Source organism: Coregonus lavaretus (genome assembly GCF_964263955.1).
Source record: "Coregonus lavaretus genome assembly, chromosome: 11".
NCBI lineage: Eukaryota > Metazoa > Chordata > Actinopteri > Salmoniformes > Salmonidae > Coregonus > Coregonus lavaretus.
Window position 1 is genome coordinate 45,580,764 of NC_139998.1, and position 18,305 is coordinate 45,599,068.

Below are 18,305 nucleotides of genomic sequence, written 5' to 3' on the forward strand. Positions count from 1 at the left end.
TATGAATCAGTACTATTAATACTTTAAAAAAGGCAATTTGGGGTGGGGGTGAGAGCAGACCTGTGCGGGGGTATCTGTAAACATCAGCCTTGCGCTCCTCCAGGGCTGGGGAGGGAACGTGAATTAACTCCACCTCTGACTCATCCACCTCCTCATACAGTAACTGGAGGGTCTTCCCCCCATCTGGGTCTGAAAGAGAAAGAGAGAAACGTATTGAGTTAGCCGTTTTATTCAACAGCAAGTATGTGCCCAAAGGCAATGTGCTTTGTGTTAGTGGATTGAAGAGTCTAACCTAGTGGAATTTGTCTTCAATAATCCAGTAAGATTTTGAACTAACCTTATTTTTTTACTAAACTTTTTACTAATGCATTTTAAATAAGATAAAGATACATTAATTTCAAATTTTCGGAAGACCAGAAATATCAGGAGTTCCTGTTCAGTCAAAAGCTACATCTCTGGTAGAGGGAAAGGAAACATAAGGACAAGCATCACAAAAACCGTCCATAAAGACGTCACCTTCAGGAGCAGCTGGCGACCACCAGTAGCCCGTGAAGCGGTCAAACTCCTCCTGGATTACAAAGGTGGCAATGCCTGCAGACTTGGGGTCCTCCTTCACGTTATTCAGCCCTAAGAAATGTAGAAAAGGATGCACTGTCAGAAGACTGCCCTCTGCTTTCCACTTTACGTTAAAAGATGATGATGCCTTTTCATTTGGCCTTTCATGAACAAACTTAATTTAGCATACTTTTTTAAAGAAAACTCTTGCTAGTACATTCGCACAGCATTATATGATGAAAATGTAATGCAAATTAAATACAGGCCTGTGTGTATCTTTGGTATTAACCCAAAAGAGCACCCTTTCAGATACGTTGAAGAGCTTGCATTCAACAGAAATCTATTAAATTGAGAAATAACACAACTCTGAAAACTGATCAGCATCAGTTTCATAGTTTGCTGGGTTAGTAGTGTGCCAACCTTTATGGCTGTATGAGAGTCTCCTCTCCTCCTTATATGTTACTGTCCCCACTACAACAAAAATACTGTAGAATTCCATTCATTCCTATGGAGGACTTCTCCTTCTGGGGAGTGCCAAGATGGCCGACCAGTAGCATCAAAGCCTCTCTTTACATCAGTGGTCACCAACCAGTCGATTGCGATCAACTGGTCGCTCTCCAAGGCATTCCTAGTCGATCACCAAACCTTTCTGTAAAAAACCCAACGATAAAGCCTTGCGTTCCTATTTTCTTATTAGTTTCACGCTGTTGTAGGTGGTTGCACTTGATTCAGCAGCCCTAGCGCTGGGAAGGCAGTGTTCCCATTTTGAACCATTTCATGTCTGAAGGTAGAACTAACAAATCAAGCGCACCTACAGGCTTACTGCCGGCCAATCAGATAGCTCAGATCACTGTGTCTGCGCAGTGTCCTCGAGCCATAGACTGTAAAAATAAACCTCAAAAGCAAAGATCATACTGTGAGCAGGGCCGGCTTAATGCAGGGGCTTTCCGGGGCTGAAGCCCATGGGGGGCCAAAGAGGCAGCAAAAAAAAGAAGAAGTCAAAAGTAAAATAAATCTAATATACAGTGGGGAAAAAAGTATTTAGTCAGCCACCAATTGTGCAAGTTCTCCCACTTAAAAAGATGAGAGAGGCCTGTAATTTTCATCATAGGTACACGTCAACGATGACAGACAAATTGAGATTTTTTTCCCCAGAAAATCACAGTAGGATTTTAAATGAATTTATTTGCAAATTATTTTCCACCATAAGTATTTGGTCACCTACAAACAAGCAAGATTTCTGGCTCTCACAGACCTGTAACTTCTTCTTTAAGAGGCTCCTCTGTCCTCCACGCGTTACCTGTATTAATGGCACCTGTTTGAACTTGTTATCAGTATAAAAGACACCTGTCCACAACCTCAAACAGTCACACTCCAAACTCCACTATGGCCAAGACCAAAGAGCTGTCAAAGGACACCAGAAACAAAATTGTAGACCTGCACCAGGCTGGGAAGACTAAATCTGCAATAGGTAAGCAGCTTGGTTTGAAGAAATCAACTGTGGGAGCAATTATTAGGAAATGGAAGACATACAAGACCACTGATAATCTCCCTTGATCTGGGGCTCCACGCAAGATCTCACCCCGTGGGGTCAAAATGATCCAAAGAACGGTGAGAAAAATCCCAGAACCACACGGGAGGACCTAGTGAATGACCTGCAGAGCTGGGACCAAAGTAACAAAGCCTACCATCAGTAACACACTACGCCGCCAGGTACTCAAATTCTGCAGTGCCAGACGTGTCCCCCTGCTTAAGCCAGTACATGTCCAGGCCCGTCTGAAGTTTGCTAAAGTGCATTTGGATGATCCAGAAGAGGATTGGGAGAATGTCATATGGTCAGATGAAACCAAAATATAACTTTTTGGTAAAAACTCAACTCGTCGTGTTTGGAGGACAAAGAATGCTGAGTTGCATCCAAAGAACACCATACCTACTGTGAAGCATGGGGGTGGAAACATCATGCTTTGGGGCTGTTTTTCTGCAAAGGGACCAGGACGACTGATCCGTGTAAAGGAAAGAATGAATGGGGCCATGTATCGTGAGATTTTGAGTGAAAACCTCCTTCCATCAGCAAGGGCATTGAAGATGAAACGTGGCTGGGTCTTTCAGCATGACAATGATCCCAAACACACCGCCCGGGCAACGAAGGAGTGGCTTCGTAAGAAGCATTTCAAGGTCCTGGAGTGGCCTAGCCAGTCTCCAGATCTCAACCCCATAGAAAATCCTTGGAGGGAGTTGAAAGTCCGTGTTGCCCAGCGACAGCCCCAAAACATCACTGCTCTAGAGGAGATCTGCATGGAGGAATGGGCCAAAATACCAGCAACAGTGTGTGAAAACCTTGTGAAGACTTACAGAAAACGTTTGACCTGTGTCATTGCCAACAAAGGGTATATAACAAAGTATTGAGAAACTTTTGTTATTGACCAAATACTTATTTTCCACCATAATTTGCAAATAAATTCATAAAAAATCCTACAATGTGATTTTCTGGATTTTTTTTCTTCTCATTTTGTCTGTCATAGTTGACGTGTACCTATGATGAAAATTACAGGCCTCTCATCTTTTTAAGTGGGAGAACTTGCACAATTGGTGGCTGACTAAATACTTTTTTTCCCCACTGTATGTAGTATATACAGCTGTGGAAAAAATTAAGAGACCACTGCACATTTTTCTTAAAATCAGCATCTCTACATGTATGAAAGCCATTCCATTCCAGTGTCTGTTGAATTCCAACCCAGGCACACCTCATTCTACTGAATTAGGTGATCACCTGAACCAAATCTTATTTAACGAGGAAAAGTATAAAAACCACTGCTGTGGTCATCACTATCCTCTTGCAATAGGCCCAGCTGGATGGCAAAAACAGTGCTAATAGTACCTCAAAAGTAATATTAATCAAAAAATAACTACTGACCATGCCAAAAGAGTTGAAAAGGAAAGTTTTGAGTGAGGAAAAGAAGGGTTCAATTCTGGCTTTACTGGCAGAGGGGTACAGTGAGCGTCAGGTTGTTTGCATCCTTAAAATTTCAAAGACGGCGGTTCATAAGAACAAGGTCAAGCAGCAGACATTGGGGACAACAAAGCTACAGACCGGCAGAGGGCGAAAACGACTCTCTACTGACCGGGATGACCGCCAACTCATTCGAATGTCACTCAACAACCGTAGGATGACATCAAGTGACCTACAAAAAGAATGGCAAACGGCAGCTGGGGTGAAATGCAAGGCGAGGATGGTTCGAAACAGGTTCCATGGGGCAGCCCTTCATCAATGAGAAGCAAAGAAGAGCCAGGCTTAGGTTTGCAAAAGACCATAAGGATTGGACCGTAGAGGACTGGAGTAAGGTAATCTTCTCTGATGAGTCCAATTTTCAGCTTTGCCCAACACCTGGTCGTCTAATGGTTAGACGGAGACCTGGAGAGGCCTACAAGCCAGTGTCTCGCACCCACTGTGAAATTTGGTGGAGGATCGGTGATGATCTGGGGGTGCTTCAGCAAGGCTGGAATCGGGCAGATTTGTCTTTGTGAAGGACGCATGAATCAAGCCACGTACAAGGTTGTTCTGGAAGAAAACTTGCTTCCTTTTGCTCTGACATTGTTCCCCAACTCTGAGGATTGGTTTTTCCAGCAGGACAATGCGCCATGCCACACAGCCAGGTCAATCAAGGTGTGGATGGAGGACCACCAGATCAAGACCCTGTCATGGCCAGCCCAATCTCCAGACCTGAACCCCATTGAAAACTTCTGGAATGTGATCAAGAGGAAGATAGATGGTCACAAGCAATCAAACAAAGCCGAGCTGCTTGAATTTTTGCACCAGGAGTGGCATAAAGTCACCCAACATCAATGTGAAAGACTGGTGGAGAGCATGCCAAGATGCATAAAAGCTGTGATTGAAAATCAGGGTTATTCCACCAAATACTGATTTCTGAACTCTTCCTTAGTTAAAACATTAGTATTGTGTTGTTTAAAAATGAACATTAACTTATTTTCTTTGCATTATTCGAGGTCTGACAACACTGCATCTTTTTTGTTATTTTGACCAGTTGTCATTTTCTGTAAATAAAATCTCTAAATGACAATACTATTATTTGGAATTTGGGAGAAATGTTGTCAGTAGTTTATAGAATAAAACAAAAATGTTATTTTTACCCAAACCCATACCTATAAATAGTAAAACCAGAGAAACTGATAATTTTGCAGTGGTCTCTTAATTTTTCCCACAGCTGTATATATATCATTTTTTTACTGCAACCACCAACTACAGGAGGACTCAGCAGTCCGCTCTCAATTAGTGTAGACAGCCTGCTGTTGCCTGCTGCCGCTCCGCTAATCATCAGATGGGGGAGGAGAGGAGGTAGGGGGTCCACGTGGATAACTGGGGGGGCTCTGCCTTGATTGGGTAACTGATGAATAAAAAATTAAAATAAATCAACTGCATAATAAATAAATGCAACTGGTCAATTGTGTGAGTCATGTGTTACCATATATGGCATGAGTCATGTGTTACCATATATGGCATGACATGTATGCGATGTAACGTGGTTACAAAATCTTGCTAGCTAGCCTGCCTACTGAAAATGGTGGGAAAAAGTGAGTGGCCTGTGTGGGGCCCCGAAAAGAAGACTACAGATAAGAAAACAGCAGGACCAAGAACTTAAAACCAAAAATACCCAAACTGACTGGTTCTTTTTCTGTACAACACTAAGACACAAAAGGACTCCCGAGTGGCGCAGCGGTATAAGGCACTGCATCTCAGTGCTTGAGGCGTCACTACAGACCCCCTGGTTCGATTCCAGGCTGTATCACAACCGGCCGTGATTGGGAGTCCCATAGGGCGGCGCACAATTGGCCCAGCGTCGTCCGGGTTTGGCCGGTGTAGGCGTCATTGTAAATATGAATTTGTTCTTAACTGACTTGCCTAGTTAAATAAAGGTAATAAAAAAATTAACAAAGCCCTGCAATCAAGCATACGAGAGATCAACCAATTGGCAGAGTGGGTGCCTTGCGCTGCTCATACTCTGAATTTGGTTGGGGTAAATACTGTGAACTGCTGCCTTGAGACATTCGTTTTTCACGTTTGTGCAGTCAATATTTAACTTTTGCTCCAAATCCACTTGGTGGTGGCAGATTGTAATATCAGGTTTACAAAAAAATGAAAACAGTCGAATTGAAACCCTCTAATCTCTTTCCGGTACGAGGTGGTCTGCCCATGCACAATCGACAAAAGCATTATGCCTCAATTATGCCAATGTTAGTCAGTCTCTTCTAGAAGTATCTGAGGAAAATCAAACTCTGGCCATGCGTAACAAAGCTCTAACGCTCTATACCCAAATGGACAAACTTGAGATTGCTTTTCTCTGTAACTTGTGGAACACAATACTCCAACGTTTTCAGAATACAAGCACTGCACTTAAGGTAGTCCAACTGGACCTGTCTAACTCTATTCATTTGATGGCCTCCTTCAGAGATTGTGGCTGGGCTCCGAGATCAGTTCGATAGCATTGAGGCAAAAGGAAAGGACATGTCACCAAGTGTTTTAACGCTTTACTAACCTAACACGACTGAGAAGACGGCAAAAACACCTGATAATTCGTCAGAGGCAGAGCCTGACTGTCATTCATCAATGACAGGTCAGCAGAAATGTGCTGTTGGTGTGTTCACCGTTGTGATTGACACACTTATTGCCGAGTTGGATAGGAGGTATGAGTCATACAAAGAGCTAAACAACTGCTTTGGATTTTTCAACAATATACCTTCACTTTCCTCATAAGACCTACACTCATCTACACTCAACCGTCAAAGTAAATATCAATCTGACTTGCAACATGATTTTCCAGATGAAATCGTCCAGTTTAAAGAATGTATCAAAAGTGGGAGAATTGCTTCACATGTTGAGACAGAGGAATCTACAAGCAGTCTTTCCCAATGTTGATATTGCCTTGCGAATATTCTTGACTTTACTCGTTACCAATGCATCAGGGGAGCGGTCCTTTTCAAAGCTGGCTATTGTCAAAAACAGACAGATCAACGATGGGACAGGAAAGACAACCATTTGAATCTTACGGCTCTTGAGAATGATCTACTCAGGACACTTGATTTCAAGGACATAGTAGCAGATTTTGCTGCTTGGAAAATGAGGAAGAAATCATTAAGGTAAGCTATGATGATACTTTTTGTAATAAATTCATGCACGGCATAAGGCCTTATGCTCGTTCGCTGGAGACTGCTGGAGAGGCTGTCCAGCCAGCTGGTGGTGCTGAAATGGCGGAGGTCGCACAGGCCCGCGCTCTTGTTTTCTTTGCGAAGTAATTACAGCAACTGTAATAATATGCTGTGTGGACTTTACCGGATAGATGTTGCTCTCCGATTTTAACTGTGATAATTATGAAACACAAAACATATAAATGTTCTGCTTGACTGTGCTCCATTGTAGCCTAGGCCCAATTTCATTTGTTTATTTAGAGGAGAGACACACGTCTATAATCCCGTGCATAAGCAGCGCGTCCATCAGGCTAGGGGAAGCTAAGCTTTCTCTAAATAAATTGAATTGCCAAAATTATAATCGCTCAATTAGCCTACTCCTGTCTTTACAGAAATAAATAAAATCATTAAAAATAGACTACTAAAGCATGATTTGGCCACAGAGGATCATTAGCTTCTTTAAAAAAACAAAGTTGTGGATTGTTTTACATCGCATTGTCTACAGTCAGAAGGAAAGGCAGCACGCACAATATGGGCAGATGATTGTTGAGTTGCGACGGTCAGTGAAAAGTAGAGGCACAGCCAAGCATATCGCAATATTTCAAAATACAATCACGGGAATACATAGTTTTGCAAAGCAAATGGCTATTGCTGTAAAGAGAAGGCATTGAAAAGACTAATGTCTTTTAGTTATCAAAATTCTCAACTTAATTGAGGGAACAACAGTATAGCCTCATATTGGTACCAGTGGAGAGCATCGGCCATATCCCCGATGAGTATGCACTGCGCATATTCAGTCTATCATTGTTGGGTCAGTGCCACTAAAAGTTTGTTTTTGGACAATAATTTCCTACTCCAGTTTAGCTGGACCTTATATTCTATTTGTGTCTCCCCTTATGTAGGCCTATTTATATGGACGTAATTTTTATTGAAATGTTTGTCAGTGTCAGCAAAGTAGGCTACTCGTAATTTGTCGTATTAAAAAAGATTCTGCCAATGCCTCCAGTCATATAAAGTGTAGTAGAATTGCAGGAAATTTGTTTATAAAAAGCCCCCAAAAAATCTGTACAAAGAAAGGTAGGTAGGCTATCTGATATAGCTTAGGCCTACTCTACGCTATACGTGCTTAGCCATGCATTGAAAGGTATTTTTTGCAAACAGTGATTATTAGCCCAAAAAAACATTTGTTTTATTTTAGAGTGAAAAAACAACAACTTTTTTTGCAGGCAATCTAATAATTTGGCCAGCTAAAAATGTATTTTAACACGCATTTCACTTTCTGGCCCCCTGGCTCTAGGTCGATTTTTAAGCATTTTGAATGAAGAGTCGTTTGGGAGGCAAATGAGCCGGCTCACCAAAAAGACTCGGAATGCCCATCACTAGCCTCCCTCCCCTCAGACTGGCCATCAGATGTAGGCCATCAGTCCAGTAAAAAGTGTTTTAAAGATTATTATTATGCTCACAAGTAATACAACAAATTATCTATTATCAGTGTGATCATATACATAAAATGTTTTAATATCATTTCTAAATGGTCTGAGAAGAACAACATTGGCAGGCCAATTCAAGTGTAATGTGATAATGTATTGGGTCTATAGTCTACTGCACAATCCTCATTGCCACAGAACGGTTTTACGTTTTTTAAAGTCATGTTTAAAGAAAAATATGAGACGTAGATCTCGGCTTGAATTTTGACTCAGAAAGGGATCTTGATTCAGAAAAGGTTGGTGACCACTGCTATACATCATTTGTGCCAACCTTTATGGCAGTAGGTGAGTCTCCGCTCCTCCCCAGTCTCGATGCTGGCCACCCACAGGTCGTTGCTGTTGATGAAGGACATGAAGGTGGGGTCGCCTGGGGAGATCTTGGGGTCCATTCGAGTGCCTGAGCATTGGGTCTTAATCTCTACAGGCTTCATGGGGGACGCCTGCTAAACATCACACAGACTTTTAGGGATGAGAACTTAACATGCTACAGACAGGTTGGTTACCAGAGTGCCTACATGTCAAAGCATTTTCTATCACAAACACTTGTAGGTGACCACTTGGTACACTTCTTAACTTTAGAAGTGTATAGGGCACTTCGCATACTTCACCTTAGCAATGTACAGAGCACTTAGAACAATTCTTTCCTTTAAAAATCCACAGAGCACTTTGTACAGTTCTGACTACCCTACATATATTTGAAGGACTTTGCTAGCATGACCACCTAAATAACCAAGATGCCAACATAACTGTATTGGGCTAACAGCAGTATGATCCTAACCTTAACAGGAAGGCCTGGGCTGTGTCCTGTAAATAATACTCACAATGAAGCCATTATAGCCTCCGTCCCGGCAGTAGAACAGGCTGTTGCTGGCCTGGAAGAGGAAAAGGCCGCTCTCGGCGTGATAATCATACGATGTGATCCCAAAGACCCCCAGACGCTTCCTCTCCCTCAGCAGCTCCTCCTCCCGGGAGTACACCCCATGATGTGGGGTGGCCTGACAGTCAGGAAAGATGCGTAGCAGACAGTGAGACAGCGATAGCTTAGCATGCACACCAGCGTGTTTTGGCTTTAGCCAACATGCTGTTTTCTGGGCAACGATAGTGGTACCTTCGTTTTGCCACTCGTGTTTAAAGGGGACGTTAATTATCAAAATGTATTTTGGGGGGGCATAGTATTGATGGCTATGTCATCTACAGAGCATAGACAAACAGAGGCGCTCCCAAAGGGTGGAAGTACAGGAGTATTCCATTGGGTGCCAACTGAGCTGACCCATGTATGTTCTCCTCTACATATTACACATCAGTGCTGTGGATGAGGACATGCACGCAGAAATGCCTTGTGAATGTGTGAAGAATTTCCTGCGGTGAACAGCATTTATGTTTAGATTTCCCAGAAATTCAACAAGTGGCAAAAGGGAGCCCAGAGGAAGGGGCTGAGGGGCCTTTACCTGAAAGTGATCTAGCATCTGTTTCCACGACAACACCAGAAGGGCCTCTTTCCGAATTTTCTTGGGAATCTCTGAGTAAAGTAATGAGTTTTCCCTACTTCCATAGGGCATTCCTAAATGAACATGGAGCAGAAGAAACAGGTTGAGTTAAACAGACTTAGCAATGCAAATATATTATTTATCTGCGTAACCACAAAGTTCAAGGATATTGTCACAGATTGGTTGTTCTGAGGTTGTTCCTAAGGGGTTTCTTTCCAATGTAACGTTCCCTATAGCCTACCTTCTAATGTTAATGGTGCAGAGGGAATCAAACACAAGTGAAGAGATCAAATATACATCAGATTCCTCCATTTCCCACCCCTATTCACATGAGTTAATTATTATACACTGTACTGTCACCATTGCGGTGCTGTTTGTTGACAGAAATTGTGACGACTCCGCAAAATACATAATGGAATTTCCAGTGAGGGTGTGACCTCACCGAGGTAGTAGAGTCGATGGGAGTATGGTCCTGACTCGTCCTGCCTCGGGACAAACTGGAAGTCATGCGGGGCCTTGTTGATGACCATGCCCGAGTACTTGCGGCTGCTATGGATGATGTTCCGCAGGCCATCCCACGAGTGCTTCTCCACAAAGAACTGGGAGGGCACGTCCTCCATCTCCACCACCTCCGTACTGTCCGAGAGCTCATCTACCGCGGTCATTCTGACAGCTGTATAACTGACCCATAACAATAGAAAAGTCACCAACAATATTTGTTACAAAGCTGAATGTAAGTACATACATGTAACATTGAGCATTGAATACATGTAAACAATGAGAACAGACAGACCAGCTAGTTGTATAGGTTTAAAAAATTGTCAAACATGTCACATTAAGCCACATTTTACCAAATGAGCACAGTAGAATGCAAGATTAGTTACGCACCTTCTTTTCCAACTACCTTCTGTTTCGTCTTCAAGTTTCACCCTCTTAACTCTATGCATTAACCGGCCAACAAGTCTGAGCCAGATTTGGCAACCTAAAACAGAGACAAATAAATTTCTTGGATACAGTCACGATAATACAAGTCCATCATCTTAAAGCACATTACAGTGTGAAACAAAAGCAAAAACCCTACCATGACATATTGAAAAATAATCATATTAAAAAGGCACAAAATAGAATATGTAGGAGACTATGACACCAGACTGAAAATTCCCTGCATGAAAGAGGATGATCCGACAAGGACAAGCCAGAGAAACAGCACAGAATTTACCATAATAAACATCCTGGACAAGGACAAGCCAGAGAAACAGCACAGAATCTACCATAATAAACATCCTGGACAAGGACAAGCCAGGGAAACAGCACAGAATCTACCATAATAAACATCCTGGACAAGGACAAGCCAGGGAAACAGCACAGAATCTACCATAATAAACATCCTGGACAAGGACAAGCCAGAGAAACAGCACAGAATCTACCATAATAAACATCCTGGACAAGGACAAGCCAGGGAAACAGCACAGAATCTACCATAATAAACATCCTGGACAAGGACAAGCCAGGGAAACAGCACAGAATCTACCATAATAAACATCCTGGACAAGGACAAGCCAGGGAAACAGCACAGAATCTACCATAATAAACATCCTGGACAAGGACAAGCCAGGGAAACAGCACAGAATCTACCATAATAAACATCCTGGACAAGGACAAGCCAGGGAAACAGCACAGAATCTACCATAATAAACATCCTGGACAAGGACAAGCCAGAGAAACAGCACAGAATCTACCATAATAAACATCCTGGACAAGGACAAGCCAGGGAAACAGCACAGAATCTACCATAATAAACATCCTGGACAAGGACAAGCCAGAGAAACAGCACAGAATCTACCATAATAAACATCCTGGACAAGGACAAGCCAGGGAAACAGCACAGAATCTACCATAATAAACATCCTGGACAAGGACAAGCCAGAGAAACAGCACAGAATCTACCATAATAAACATCCTGGACAAGGACAAGCCAGAGAAACAGCACAGAATCTACCATAATAAACATCCTGGACAAGGACAAGCCAGAGAAACAGCACAGAATCTACCATAATAAACATCCTGGACAAGGACAAGCCAGAGAAACAGCACAGAATCTACCATAATAAACATCCCGGATGTACAAGACTTTGCAAAAATAAATCCCATAAAGTTGCTATACCGAAGAAATCTCCACGCCATTGTTCTTTGACCTGCTTCATTGAGGCACAGCTCAGCGACTCACTTGGGAAAAACCTTCTCCTGCGATGGTCCAACTATGTGTGCTAGAGCGTGCAACATGCCTCTAATGTCTCAACACGAATATATCACCAGATTGAGGAATGTTTGGCTATTACTCTACAATTCAGAGGTTAGTCAGGCTTGTTGATCTGACCTCATTGTTTAGGCCTAAATGAGGTCATTCACATAGCCTACAATACATTAACATATCCATCCACTTAATATTGAAAGGAAGAATACGTATGCTTTTATCCTCATTGAGCTACACAATCCCCTTTGAAAGCTGAACATGTAGGCATAGCCAACACTGAAAAGGCAGCAGGTTAGTAGGTTAACAGCTTAGTATGTAGCTCTGCCTAAACCCCTCATGGTGGTGTTTTCAAAGGTGACCGTGGCGTGAACTAAACTATTTTCATGAAAATTTGATTATCTGGACAAATGTGAATATCTCAATAGAGAGACTGAAACAGCCAGAAGGAAGTACCCCAACTCACAACAACACACACAGAAGAGCTTCAATGACCGTAAGTAAACAATGATGGGGTTGTGGTGGTACTAAAGGGGCTTTTATTTTATTTTTATTTACACACACTAGCGTTGCTTTCAGTTGTTTTGGGTTGCACAAAAAAAGTTTAAATTGCAATACAGTTAAACTTACTGAAGTTTGTTTTTTTGTTAGTTTTTTACCCCTTTATTCTCCCCAATTTCGATCTTGTCTCATCGCTGCAACTCCCCAACGGGCTCGGGAGGCAAATGTCGAGTCATGCGTCCTCCGAAACATGACCCGTTTAACCGCGCTTCTTAACACCCGCCCGCTTAACCCGGAAGCCAGCCGCACCAATGTGTCGGAGGAAACACTGTTCAACTGACAACCGAGGTCAGCCTGCAGGCGCCCGGTCCGCCACAAGGAGACGCTAGAGCGCGATGCGCCAAGTAAAGCCCCCCCGGCCAAACCCTCCCCTAACTCGGATGACGCTCGGACAGTTGTGCGCCGCCCTATGGGACTCCCGATCACAGCCGGTTGTGATACAGCCCGGGATCGAACCCGCGTCTGTAGTGATGCCTCTAGCAGTGACACCTGACCATTGTAGTGACGCCTGACCATTGCTACTCCCCCTTCCGGGACGGCTCCAAGACCCTCCCCCACCCTCCCTTCGACAAATCAGATCACGCCTTCATTCTGCTCCTCAGTCCTATTGGCAGAAACTTAAACAGGAAGTACCCGTGGTAAGGACTGTTGAACGTTGGTCTGACCAATCAGAATCTATGCTTCAAGATTGTTTTGATCATGCGGACTGGGATATATTCCAGGTTGCCTCAGAATAACATTGACATATACACTGACTCGTTGACTGAGTTCATCAGGATGTGCATAGAGGATGTTGTGCCCACCCACTAGAACTTATCCAAACCAAAAACGTGGATAGCTGGAAGCATTCGCGCAAAACTGAAAGCACGAACCACCGCATTTAACCACGGTAAGGTGACTGGGAACATGGACGAGTACAAACAGTCCAGCTATGCCTTCTGTAAGGCAATCAAACAGGCAAAACCGCAGTACAGAGAAAGTGGAGTCGCAATTCAACTGCTCAGACACGAGATGTATGTGGCATGGACTTCAGACAATCATGGATTATAGAGGGAAAACCAGCCACGTCGCAGACACCGACACCTTGCTCCAAGACAAGCTAAACACCTTCTTTGCCCGCTTCGAGGAAAACACAGTGCCACTGACGCGGGCCACCGCCTCTCACAAGGACTGTGAGCTCTAGTTATCCATGGTCGACGTGAGTAAGACATTTAAGCGTGTTAACCCTTGCAAGGCTGCCGGCCCAGATGGCATCCCTAGCCTGACAACTAAATGACTATCGCGTCGTAGCACTCACTTATGTCATCATGAAGTGCTTTGAGAGGCTAGTTAAGGATCATATCACCTCCACCTTACCCAACACCCTAGACCCACTACAATTTGCATTCCGCCCCAATAAATCCACGGATGATGCAATCGCCATTGCACTGCACACTGCCCTATCCCATCTGGACAAGAGGAATACCCATGTAAGAGTGCTGTTCATCAACTACAGCTCAGCCTTCAACACCATAGTGTCCTCCAAGCTCACCACTAAGCTCCGGGCCCTAGGTCTGAACCACGCCCTGTGCAACTGGGTCCTGGACTTCCTGACGGGCCAACCCCAGGTGGTGAAGGTAGGCAACCTCCGCTACCCTGATCCTCAACACTTGGGCCCCACAAGGGTGCGTGCTCAGCCCCCTCCTGAATTCCTGTTCTACCCATGACTGCTTGGCCACGCATGTCTCCAACTCAACCATCAAGTTTGCAGAAGACACAACATCGACAAGACAGCCTACAGGGAGGTGGTGAGGGCCCTTAAACAGACTTTCCAAATGTGGGTCTGATGTAGACCCACTTCTTCTCTGCTTACCTCATGTCAAAATAAAAGTCCTGCATGTGCGCCATATGTGGACAAAAAAGGAATAACTTGTTTTTGACACGAGGTAAGCAAAGAGGAAGTGGGTCTACAACAGACTCACATTTGGAAAGTCTGTTTAATAATAAAATCCTATTTTGTCTCAAATTCCCCCGTCATAATGACCAACCGTCCTGCCTACCTGCACAGTAAGTTGAAATGGAATTGTATTTAACTTCTGGCTTCCCACTGACTGTTTTTGTGCAACCCAATACAATAGAAAACAACGCTAGTGCGTTGCTAAAAAGCACCTATAGTGGTACATGGCTAGTTGTGGGTTATTGGTTTTTTAGGAGCATCTACCCACGTGGGTGATTGAAAGATGAACTGAGGTCTATGCTCCAGTCCAGTTGGTTGTGGTAATGCACTATAAAGTTGGTTGCCAACCGCCATATAAAGTCCAAAGAAGAAGCATGAAGGAGGAGACTACTAGAAAACAAACTTTTACTGTTTTATCTGTGGATTAATTGTCGGAGTAGAGGACCTTCTACATTTCAGGTAAAATAACAACCCAATGTTTATATCCCAGGACAAATTAGCAACAACCGCAAGCTAACTAGCTAAATTGCCATAAATGTTTAATGCTTTTCGACCTGTCCCGAAATTAATATAATTGGTTCAGAGTTTTGATATTTCAACCTGGGTGTCCTGATCGCGTCTGGTGTGGGGGGGACAAAATCAGCTTGCTCGCGCGAGTCATTGGACAAAAGCATCTACTGTAAGGGAGGGATTTGTTAAGAGCTGCAACGGCCTGAACATTAACAAGCATCGCTTGCAGTACGGTTTTGGAAGTATAAGGACCTTATCTTTCATATCAGCGATACACACCTTTATATGGTTAGTGTTCCCACAAGGCCATATCCATGTTACAGCGCGTGTTTACGGAAGAAAGACGGAAGACAAAGGGACCATCTGTGCTAATTAGCTATCTAGCATGCTCCGAACACCTGTGTTTAACCGAAGAAGGCCGCCAGAAACGTGTTGTCACTGAAAAATACTGTCGGCTGCAACTGTGATATAGCCGGTTAAAACGGTGTATATTTTTGCATTTGTGAAATTATTTTGATGTGATATAAAAGTAAAGGGCTTTATGTTTCTAGAACCGTATCACAATTGAGAATCGATTCACGTTTAGATTGAGTATTTGGCTGTTTCGGCTGCCAGAGCCAGTCTACCTCTGAAAATAACAAGGTTCTTGGACCTTAAAGAGTAACGATAGGCTCCTTAAGAGTACATATTGGGCCAGCTGTGGGTGTGCTTTAAGATAGGCCAGTGTTCCTCAGGCCTATTTGATCTTCTGCAGTAGTCCCCCTGATTCGACTGCTCAACCGATTCATCAAGCCCTTGATTTGTTGAACCAGGTTCGCTAGTAGTGAATAAATCAAATAAACTGGGGGTCCTCAATGAGAGGTTTTGCGATACAATCACTTTAAGAGATCTGTGTAACTATGAAATTAAGAGCATGTTGGGGGTACATATTAATCCTCGGCTACTGAAAATGAATGGAGCTAGGTAACTTACTCTATCTAGCTAGGCAACGTTAGCTAGCTAGCCATATAACTAGCTAACTAGTAACGTTATCTGGCAAGACATTAGCAATCCAACTAACTCCAAACCTAATGCAAATAAAATGTTTTAACAAGGACCCGTTTTCAGTAATTCATTTCAGGCCAAATGTAAGCCATTGTCGGTGCTTAGCTAGCTACCCTGCTGTGTTGACAGGGGTCTGTTCTGGCTAGCGAGGTAGCCTCAGCGGCTAGCAAGCTAACGGTTAGACGAATCTGAAACAGTCTGTTTACTGAAATAACAACATCAGTTTTGGTTTGGTACTTACAGGTTCAGCCCTAGATTTTCTCTCACACGTTTCTAATTTCTGCTTTAATAATGCGATTAACTGTTAACCGGTTATAACTGCGTCCATGGCCTGTAGCTTGATCAGACAAAACAATCACGGAAACGAATTTGGAAAGCCTTGACAGAGCCGATCCTTCAACCGGAAATCATACATATTTCAGCATCAACCAATGATAATATCAGAGACGGAAGAGGAAGCGAGACACCCCACTGGCTGTTTTTTTTCTTTTTCTGGTTCAATCAAAGTCAAATAACTAAGTAGACCAGACCCAGCTGCTATTGCATTGAAGTCTTGGATTGCTGACAACATGTAAACTATATTTCCTCTCCAATGTTTGTTGAAAACATAAATACATTTGCACAATGAGCACTTGTTGTCTCTCAAATATATAGTTACAGTTATTGGTTGGTTAGCTAGCTAGCACAATTTTTTTCCATATTAGCATAGATGTGGCATAAGTCAAAACACCTCAAAACGAGACATGCTATCAAGAACAAGATCAAAATTAAAGCTGCAATCCAAAATTAAAGCTGCAATCAGAGTGGCCAGGGTTCAAGCTGTGGGCCCACTTTGCCACCATCAGGAAAAATTGGTCACATCGCCCTAAGATGAGCTACTTCTGTACTCCTTACCACGCTTGACAAATATCAGCAGTCAGAATCAACCAGATCATGCAATATACAATTTTGGACTATTTTTAATGAAGTTGACTACTTTAAACGTCTTCTTCTCCAGAACCGCTTGACTGATCGGCACCAAAGTTGGTATATAGTATCTATGGATGAACACCTTCAAACACATTTTCCAAGAGTCTAGCTAAAACAATGTGGCCTCTATGAGCCAATGAATTTGCATGAATGGGTTTTCCTGTCCAACAGCGCCACAATGTGGCCAAACTCAACCACACTTTACAGGTTAGCTAGAGTCAGATCATTGAGCATGTGTACCAAATTTCATCACTCTTGAGTCAAACAGAAATATAAACATGTGCCCGTTATAGCGCATCCGTGTGGTCGATATAAAGGTGCTTGCATATGTTGAGTGTTGACAGTGTTTGCAACATGTGTACCAAACGTGACTATAGGCATTTATGTGCGAGACCACACCCACATTAATGTTAACTGGTCAATAACGGCCATGTTGTTTTTGGTATAAGTCTGGAAAATATTGCATTGAGAGACCTTGGTCCATAGATGCCACATATATAGTTTCGTGCAGATCAGTCATTCTGTGCCAGAGGTGTAGCATTTTAAGTGGCGGAAAATCTTTCATGGTGGACTTTATGGGTTCTTCAGGCAAATGTGTTCCTTGTGAGCAGTGGCGGCTCCTGAAAAAATTCTCAGGAGGGGCAATTTTTCTGATGATTTAGGTGACCTACACACATTTTAAAAAAGATATGTCCAGCAACAACATGAAGACAGGGGCAGCATATAAGTCAATACCAGAAGCATTTATTGACTGATCTGGGGAGATGGATTCCAGTTTCTGTGACAGATTATAAATAATCTCTGATGCCTTTGTTATATTAGCTTTTGGTTGAATGTACTGTCGTAGTAAATATATAATGTTATAGCTTGGTCTGACTAAAATCTTGTGCATGACCCATTTTGTGTTGGGCGTTTGTTTTCAATCAATGCTGTTCCTATCCTATAACAATGGACAAAAGAGTCCTATCTTGTCAGCCTTGTCAGCAGGTGGCCAAGGACAACACCCACGCCATAGGTCTCTCAGTTCTTCCAACTCACGAGTTCTTGCTCTGAGGACACACACACACACACACACACATCATCACTGATAACACACACACACACACACATCATCACTGTTAAACACACACACACACACACATAAAAATCCCCTCTCTTTAGGCTGAACATTTGAAGACAGAGAACCCGACTCAAATCAAATCAAATCAAATCAAATTTTATTGGTCACATGCGCCGAATACAACAGGTGCAGACATTACAGTGAAATGCTTACTTACAGCCCTTAACCAACAGTGCATTTATTT

The 18,305-nt window shown here is 43.0% G+C and overlaps 1 protein-coding gene across 3 annotated transcripts in view; it reads right to left on the reverse strand.

Moving 5' to 3' along the window:
* The window catches only part of LOC311137342 (dipeptidyl peptidase 9), a gene marked incomplete at its 3' end in the record, with an annotated part of 29,428 nt that extends 13,009 nt beyond the window's left edge, over window positions 1-16,419 (reverse strand). Inside the window, exons 1-8 of one of the 3 annotated variants that reach the window (XM_084171789.1) lie at window positions 16,274-16,419; window positions 10,619-10,712; window positions 10,173-10,411; window positions 9,692-9,804; window positions 9,065-9,238; window positions 8,515-8,683; window positions 517-627; window positions 61-189 (exon numbers count right to left, since the gene is read on the reverse strand). In XM_084171789.1, coding sequence (XP_084027915.1) covers window positions 61-189; window positions 517-627; window positions 8,515-8,683; window positions 9,065-9,238; window positions 9,692-9,804; window positions 10,173-10,411; window positions 10,619-10,677 — 994 coding nt within the window. In that variant the 5' untranslated portion in view covers window positions 10,678-10,712; window positions 16,274-16,419. Of the gene's footprint in view, window positions 1-60; window positions 190-516; window positions 628-8,514; window positions 8,687-9,064; window positions 9,239-9,691; window positions 9,805-10,172; window positions 10,412-10,618; window positions 10,713-16,273 lie in introns of all 3 variants that reach the window. The other 2 variants (XM_084171788.1, XM_084171790.1) reach the window with 2 other exon arrangements.
* Window positions 16,420-18,305: the final 1,886 nt, after the last annotated feature.